The 9,042-nt window shown below is 44.0% G+C and overlaps 1 protein-coding gene across 1 annotated transcript; it reads left to right on the forward strand.

The window, feature by feature from the left end:
- Positions 1-1,584: 1,584 nt before the first annotated feature.
- ARL4A (ARF like GTPase 4A) lies at positions 1,585-4,353 on the forward strand. Its single transcript, XM_068674053.1, has 2 exons — positions 1,585-1,737; positions 1,839-4,353. Exon 2 carries the CDS (start codon positions 1,904-1,906, stop codon positions 2,504-2,506), a length of 603 nt encoding a protein of 200 aa, XP_068530154.1. The 5' UTR covers positions 1,585-1,737; positions 1,839-1,903; the 3' UTR covers positions 2,507-4,353.
- The last annotated feature ends 4,689 nt before the right edge of the window (positions 4,354-9,042 follow it).

The raw sequence follows: 9,042 nt of genomic DNA on the forward strand, positions 1-9,042 counted from the left end.
GGGCTTATTTTTCCATTAAAATAAGGAAAACAATTTTATAGGTGGAAACAAAGGTCAATTTGATTTATTTTCAGCCAGTCAAGTTTTATGAATAAATCTATTTTCTGTAGCGATATTCCTTAACGTGGTATTTTTATCTGTTTCTACCAACTTTAAATTATCGAACACCGTTCGTGAAATAATTAAGGCCCAGTTCTACTGTTGCTTTTCTATAGCTTTATATGCTATGCATCTCTTTATCCTATGGAAAGGTACAGTAAAATATTGCTATGTTAGATGCCATACTAGTTGGCATTCAGGGTAGTAGATTATCCCTGTTTTTCCACATAAGTAAAACCACTTTCCTATACAAATAGGCCACTTCCTCCAAGAAGTCATCTGCAAGATCAGGATGTAAACAACTAACAAAGATAAAAGCAGTGGAACATCTATCTCAAGGGTAAGCAAATTAGAAATTTGCTATTTTTAGTAGGATTGTAATGCATATCAAACCACGCATGCCTACAGCATGCAGCTGCATTTCTGTGGCTATACAATTCCCTTCCACTAATACATTTCTTCTTTTATACATCACATTTGTGACTTAAAATAGAAACTGTAATGTTTACAAGTAGAAAAAAATATATAATTGCCAGAATATTCTTAAAAAGTCATCCCTTTCCAGCAGCCACATGAAGAAATCTAAAAGTGCTCTAGAAAAAAATAATGCAAGGTTAACATAGAAAATATCACTATTTCTCTTACTGGAGCCCAGCAGGTCAAGGGCATAGCTGTGAGGATAGGCTAGTGACCCTCTTCTTTATATGAATTGTGATACAAAGTAGAAAAAACAAATGCTTGGAACAGTAGCCTTTGGCAGTGCAACAGCTTTGGTTACCAGTCAAATAGATGCTTTCATCAAAAAGAATGGCTTATTTAATTTTTATCTAAATAAGGATTATTTAGAAACGCAGAACTACTTCACACGGCCTTTTGCTGTGAGGACCCTCCCCTGTCACCCACCCCAGTGCCCCCCGCGCCCTCCCTGGCACCCCAAGATGGCGGCACCCCCGCCTTAGCGGGACGAGGCGGCACGTCACGTGGTCCCGCCCGCCACGGATCACGTGGTCAGCGCGGTGCGGGGGGGGGGGGGGGGGGGAGAGGCGGGGCTGCGCGTGCCGCCCGTTGCTAGGCGACGGGAGGCGCCCATGGGCGCGGCTGGTGGGGGGGGGCTGACGGAAAGGCTGGGCCCACCGAGGACCCCCCGGGGCGGCTGGCAACGCAACGGGCGGCCGGGGAAGGGCGTCGCAGCGCGGCCCCCGCCCTGCAGTGCCGCGGTGCAGTGCGAGGAGCGTCCCGCGCGCTGTGAGGCGCCACCGAGCCGCTCCCCAGCCGCGCCTAGAGGGGCGGGGCGCCGCCCAGAGTGACAGCCCCCGTGCCCAATGAGCGCGCGCGAAGCTCAAGTGGGGGCGTGGCTTCGGGGGCCGCAATCCCCCTTCCCCTTAGGTTGAAGGGGACAAAATGGCGTCCGCAGTGAGTGGCAGAAGCTGTCGACCAATCGGCGAGGCGCAGCCCGCCTTCCTCCCCGCCCCCGCTGCGCGGCGGGGCCAATGAGAGGCGCGGGGCGGGGCGAGCGGGGCTAGGCGCGGGCTGGGCGCAGCCCGAGCGCCAGAGGCGGTGGCGGCAGCGGGCGGTGCGGGTGGCATGGCGGCTGGCGCTGCGCTCACCTCCCCGCGCTGAGGGCGGCGGCGCCGAGCGGTAGGCGAGGGGCACGGCGGGGGTTGGAGGGCTTGGGGGGCGTGAGGGGGGCCCCCCAGGGCCGGGCGGGAGTCCAGCTAACGCCGCGTTTGTCGCCGCAGGCTCGGAGCGTAGCGGGGGCCCCGGCGCTGGTGTTGTCAGGCTGCTGTCAGCTCTTGGCCCGGCGATGGGGAATGGACTCTCGGACCAGACGCCGCTGCTGTCCAGCCTGCCGTCCTTCCAGTGCTTCCACATCGTCATCCTGGGGCTGGACTCCGCTGGAAAGACCACGGTGCTCTACCGGCTGCAGTTCAATGAGTTTGTCAACACCGTGCCCACCAAGGGATTTAACACGGAGAAAATCAAAGTGACGCTGGGCAACTCGAAGACGGTCACTTTCCACTTCTGGGATGTGGGCGGCCAGGAGAAGCTGAGGCCGCTATGGAAGTCGTACACGAGGTGCACGGATGGCATCGTATTTGTGGTGGACTCCGTCGATGTCGAGAGAATGGAGGAGGCCAAAACGGAACTTCATAAAATCACTAGGATATCGGAAAATCAAGGAGTGCCTGTCCTTATAGTTGCTAACAAGCAGGACTTGAGGAACTCTCTCTCGCTTTCTGAAATCGAGAAGATGTTAGCGATGAGTGAGCTGAGTTCTTCAACCCCCTGGCATTTGCAGCCTACTTGTGCAATCATTGGAGATGGACTCAAAGAGGGACTGGAAAAACTATATGATATGATAATTAAGCGAAGGAAAATGTTGAGGCAGCAGAAAAAGAAGAGATGAGTTCTATTTTGTCCTTTCTCTATTAGAGTAGTTACATGGTCAAAATTTGACATGAGACAGCTTCCAAACCCAGGCCTGCTCGTTTGGATGCCGTTAAGCTTAGTTACGTTAAACAATCACTTGCACAACCTTGCCTCGTGGAAGGCTGTGCAGTCATGGAACTTATTTTTTTTAAATAGTCTCTTCTGAGTTTATGGCTCTGCATTATTTCAGAAGCCCGAATAGATGATGTAATACTATCAGGAAATGGATGGATGGGTGGGTATATGTGACATGGATGTCTAAATAGCCAAATAAAACGAGGGTTTTCTGCGTAGTGTTGTATTCATATGTTTGAGGGTGCCCTCTGCAAGCAATTTGCATTGAAGGTGTTCTGTGTTTTTAAACTTCTAATGCTCGTATGTGGAGTGTTTAGGTGAACATAATACAGCTTTAAAAACATGTATGAAGTTATTTCAAGAGGCTGTTCTTTATCTAGTTTGGGAATTTCTATGAAAGCTTGGCTACATGTGTATTTTTTTTTTTTTAATTTGGCACTTTTTGAAATTGAATCATGTTCAGTTCAAATACTTGAAACGTAAGTGCTGTGGATTTTTCAACTGATTCGAAAGAGTTTTTTTTGACAAGTAAAAAATGTAAACAACACGATGGAGCATGGAAAAGTGTTTTCCCAACATATAGCATGTTTTTGGTATGGAAGTTTTTTATTTTTATAGAAGTAGCCATTCGTCCTTATACATGCACATTAAATCAGGTTTAAGCTATTACTCAAAATTAGTCATCTGTTTTTGAATGATGAATATTACGTCCTCATACTATCGAATTATAAATAAATTAATTGCAGTAAAAGAGCTATAAAGAACAATTTTGGCTGTTATGGTTCTAACCAATGCAGCATTGTTCGCTCTATTAGTGACTTTTTTGGCAATAAAACTGAAACCGTAATGAAGTAAAGATGGAGTTAAACTTAGCAGAGCACATCTTGTATCTCCCCTAAATGCCCCATTTTATTAAAGTGGTATTGCTATGTCACTTTCAACGTATGCTTTTTTTTTTTAATCGTGACTCTTAAAGTATTTTGTGGTTAGGAATGTAATAATGCTTTATACACTCAAAACGTTTGACACTGCTGGGAGGGGGGGAGGAGTGGGGGAAGAAGATTTTCAAGATGGGCCTGTGTTCTGCTTTAATTATGCTTTAAGCTGTTCTTGTTTACAGAGTGTGCAAACAGTGTTAACTGGGCAGGATAGTGCTTGACAGAAAAGGGAGGGTAGTTTTTCTTACTGGTACAGAGCTTCAAGTGACTCTTTAGATACTTGTTAGCAATTAAAAGGGCTAAAACAGAGCCTGGACTAACTTTAAGTAGGACTGACTTTAGTGGTGCTGTAAAAATTCATCAGAATGTTAGATTATCTTTAAACTTTCGTTGGAAATACTGAATTAAAAAAAAAAGGCAAAATATATATCCTCCTCTTACTCAACCAGCAAAGTAAATGCGTTTTTCTTACCTGCTGCCATGTATCAGGAGGATGACAGCTACAAACCTGAATGTCAATCAATGTAACTTAAATATGTTTAAAAAAAAAATCAAACTTTTTAACCAGCAGCTGTTCATCCAAGAATTAACCAAAAATGCACTTTAGTGTCTTCAATAACTGAAATGACAGCTGTTTTTTTATGACATCTTGGTCCTTTTTGAATAAACTGAAGTAGCTTCCAGTGGAGCTTTTGTATGTTGGTTATATATGTACCTGCACTGGTGACATTGTAAGTCACTTACTCAAGTAATGTCTATATTTATAGAAATGTGGATGACTTCTTAAACCTCAATAAACAATTCAAAACAAGTCTGCAGAGAGAAGGTGTCTGACTTCTTGCACTGCAGTTGTACATTCTCTTCAACCTCTGGGCATGTATTGATTCTCATAAGGGTAGAAATATTTCTGTTGAAAACAGAGTAATTAGAAATGTGGTAAGGCTTATAAATGTACCAGTGTTATAAGTTGTAGGTATCTCATTTAAAAACTTCAAATCAAGTCACAGAAGAAATACTGCAGTGACTTTTTTTTGAAGTGATAAGGTCCTGCATTTTTTGAGAAATCCTTTAAATAGGTGAACCTATCTTGTGTTATGTGAAATATTTGGTAAATAATGTTGGGCATTTATCACATACACAGGTTGTACTGAATTTAGTATCTTCAGGCTCAAATATCTGATTACTGAGGAATTCACGTGTACTTAAGTCTTAAGTGAATTTTCTCAGATTTTATGGTAGGAAGTAGAATGGGCAAGAGATATTAAACTTCAATTAGTTTTAGGCCTCTAACAAAGACAAGAAAAAAAATAATTTAGAAACCTACAAATAAAAATTGCTAAATTTGAACCAGAATGCCCCAAATTCTCTTTCCAGAAGATATTTTCAGTTCTGTTCACGTAACTGATGGCACATCAAAATGTAGGTTACTAACAGTCAATCCTGAGAAAGATGTTTGTGCTGCCTAGGCCTATGAATCTAGGGCATTACTGGTATCATCTGGCTAACATTTTCCTTCCTATCATGTGCACAGTACTGCTAGGTTAAGGAAGCTGATGTGACAGGCTGGCTCTTTGTACTCAGTAAACAAGCCATAAAATACAAAGTAATGATTGCTTCATTTCAAGTATTCATTTGACATCTACTGGGAATAGTTGGAAAGCTATCCCGCTCCCAAAAGTCAACCATATTTTGTTCTGCATATTAAACATGTCAGTGTTTAACTGGTGACAGTCTCCATTAACATACGTAAAAGCTTCAATGAATGGTTTTAAATACAAAGGCAGGACTGATCTGTACTCCATCCAGCACTGTTCTTTAGAGGAAGAAGTCAGAAGGTGGAGAGCGGTGTTTCTTGAATGACCTGGTTGTTGTTGTATAATGTTTAACTTGGAGTAGAAAACTTCAAGTGGGGAATGAGTTTCACATTCAAGCTATACCTGTATCTGTACTACAATTGTTTTGCTGGGGTATTACAGTAACTCCTAAGTAATGTATTTGGTTGTAGCTGTACCTCCAAAACTGTTTAGCGTTACTTTGTTCATAGCTGACAGCTTTGTCAAAATGGTGATTGCTAAAGAGCACTTGGTATCCCTTGCTGACTGCATTTCTGCTGGCATAGCTCTGTCAGCCTGGGATTGCTCTCTTCCATCTGAAGAATAGACAAACCTGGCCTAAATTACTGGTATGTGTCAGAAAACCTTCAGAGGAGGTGGATAAACAGGTATAATTTTGTTACAATGATGGAGTTATTATGCAAATTTTTAAATAAATGTTGCCAAATTGGGCTTCAAATGATATTTTGTTCTTCAAGGTGCTGGCTAAGTTAAATTATCTGAAACTGCTTCTGCGTTAAGAAGGCATGGAATTGCATTTAGACTGGTGCAGCACTGTTAGAAACAAACCACGTGTCCTTGTTACCTTATTGCTGCTGTTGTAGAATCACAGGTCGTTATGGCACTGCCTCAGCCGTTTATATGTATAAAATCATTTAAAGCTGACCAGGCTTCAGGGTCTGGTCTCTGTTCTCAAGCTGCGTAGCAGTGTATTAACTGCCAACCCTTTCCGCTGAAACTGTTGAGCTGAACTTGTGTTTACATTTGAAAAAAAACAGATACTACTTTCCAGTAAGGCGGAGGATGAAATCTTTCTCCCTCAGCCAGCCCACTGCTCTGTGGGCTGACTTGGCGAGATACTCTCTGTACCCCTGGGTCCCGCGGGACCTGCTGACCTCAGCTGGGGTGGTCACGGAGCTGGTGAGGAGCTGATAGCAGCCTGGTGGTGCTCAGGCTGACAAGCCCTTGTGGACGCCGCCACAAGCTGAAGGCGGCTATCTGTGTCTTGGATCCATTGTTTACAGATAGCGTGGCATTAATTAGTGGCTGGCTGAAACTTTGTTGACAGGAGAGTGTGATTCTTGGTGTCTGAGAAGGACTTGGGTACTGCATTGATACTATAAAGAAAGAATTCATAAGGGAGAGTGTGGAAAATGCAGGCAGCCCGGATATTCCATATATAGGGCATCAGCTCTAGCATGCAGTCTGAGTTCAGATTGGTGTGCATGAAGTTTAATACGTCTGCTCATAACATTATGTTCCTTTGGCTTGAGAGAGAAATCTAGGAATGACTGGGTGCTTTTTGTATCATTATTGTCATTTCTCTGTCGTGTGACTCATCTTCTGAGAGGGTCACAGCCTACAGCTGTGCTCCGGTAACCAACAGCCTCACGTCTTTGAGCCAAAACCACTTATGTTGCTGCAGGAAGGGATATCTGTGGAGCTGTGAACAGGCAGAGTCTCCTTCATGTTTAGTCTGTGGGATGAGGAAAGCTTTTTTTTTTTTTTTTGATTCCTGACTGACCTATGTTTGTGAAAGCTTGTCCCTCTCACAAGGCTTTGCCGGTGGTGGTTATTTTTAGGAGCAGTACAATACTGCAGAACTATGTGGATGAACCATGTGTGTTTTGAAACTGAAGGGAAATACTCAGCCCAGCTTCACAGCGGGGTGATGCATGGGGTTGCCACATGGGCTCTTGCAGTGATCCCACCTAGCTGAAAAGAAAATCAAGGTGTAATACACAGCTGCTAGCTTGCCCTTCTTTAAAGTGCTAGGTGATCTTAAATCAGCTGTAATGAAGTAAAAATGCAGTTTCAAAGAACTAACTGAAACAATAAAGAAAAAAAAAAGGGGGGGGGGGAAGTATCCCAGCAGCAAATTAGACTGGACAATCCTACCTCTCAGCTCCTGTGTCACTGCCCCTTGCTGTGACTGATCCGAGGCACTGCCTGCTCACTGCCCAGCCAAGCTGAGAGCACATTTGCTCACTTTTCGTATGGTGAATTTATACCAGGCCAAGCCCAAAATCTAAGAAGAAAACCTAGGCAGGGAGGCCAGACAATGCTTCCAGACTACGTACCTGCTTGTAAACAGCTCAGGAAGGTAAAAGAAGTTAATCCCTGAGCAGCCAAGATTACCCCTTCTTAGTTCCAGCTATATTTACACAGCTGCTCCTCCAGACTAAAGAGTTAGAGATGATTAAATACTGGAAGTCTGGAAAAGAAAGGAGAAGGATGGGTACAGTTGTTGGCTGGGGGAGTGTGCAGGGAGAGAGGATCTGAAACTGCTGGACTTCACTAGCTGTTCAAGACTTTGAGCCCTAAGGGAAATAGATACACTTCTAGGCTGTTTAATTGGCTTCAAATCTTCACTCTTATGCGCTGTAGTTTTCCTATTGCTGAAATGAAACAATACCTCATTTAAGAAAGCCACCTAATCGCCGCATTCATCTCTGGTCACGCTGACCCAGAGGAAGGCCCGCGGGGTGTCGAGCCGGCAGGCAGCTGGGGAGGCCAGGCTGGCTGGCACAGTGGCTACCCTGTCTCAAGGACAAGCAGAAGTCCAGGTCAGGCGAGGTAAGGGTGTGAGGGCTGGTTGTACCTCAGCCACCACACGTGGTCCAGAGCTACCCCTAACTCTGCAATCTTGGCGCTTATCTTCTGTTATCGCTTTATGAATGATACGTAAGAGTAATTTCCTTAAGAGTGTAGCATTTCCATCCGTTGCTGCGTCAATGTCATTGTCCTAAAAGCTTTGGTAGGCTTTGTTGTTGGAACATCTCTGAGTTGGGTGTCATAAGGACTGGTTTGTGAGTCAAAATGGTTGGGAAAGAGTGTTCACCTCTGCTGTGGTGACTTGTTTACCTAAAGAGGGTCTTTTAGTAAAGCTGGCCTAATGTGGATGAAGACACTACAACAGAGGGACATTTTCTAAAAATATCCTCATTTCTAAAATTAGTTGAACCCTGCTGGCCTTCTTACTGCTGGATGCTGTGGAACGCATGGGCTACTGGTGCTCTTTTGACACTGGTTTCATGATGATCTCTAAGGTGCCTTCAGCAGTTTTCAGACCACCAGCATAAGGTCTCCACTGTTTTAAATGGTAATACTGAACTTATATATCCATGATGTACATTTTTATCTGTCCCTCTGAGGTGCTGCTGTGGGTCAATCTGGATTCTCAAAGAAAATGTTGATTCTCTGTGAAACATGGATTAATGTAACAATGTCTCTGCAAACACAATTTGTTCCTGCTATATCCCAAGTGGCATAAGTAAAATGGTAATCTATGGACTATTAGTTGCACTGTTTCCATTGAGCTTCATCTAATGAGTTTCTATTTGAATCAGGGATATATGTTCAATTTTTCCTGATTATACTGCATTTGATATAGGAGCTGAATTGTGCTAACCTTAGGACTACTAGCCTCCCTCATTTTAATTAGCTTAGAAAATTGACTTCTACATTTAAAGCCACTGTAATTCAGCTGTAATCACTCATGTTAGGATGGTGATAAATGGGACTCTCAGCCTGTGCCCACACTGATGCTTTTTGACAGATCTCCTATTGCTGCATCAATGTACTTCCCTCACTTCGTGCTGTAGTAGGACTTGTAGGAACACCAGTATGGTTCAGCAACTGTATTTCTACCACTCTCTTGTGTAATT

The sequence above is a fragment of the Anas acuta genome, chromosome 2 (genome assembly GCF_963932015.1).
Source record: "Anas acuta chromosome 2, bAnaAcu1.1, whole genome shotgun sequence".
In the NCBI taxonomy this organism is placed as follows: Eukaryota; Metazoa; Chordata; class Aves; order Anseriformes; family Anatidae; genus Anas; species Anas acuta.

Excerpts from the sequence above, each read along its gene's own strand:
- ARL4A (XM_068674053.1), top strand. The coding sequence starts at position 1,904 with ATGGGGAATGGACTCTCGGACCAGACGCCGCTGCTGTCCAGCCTGCCG.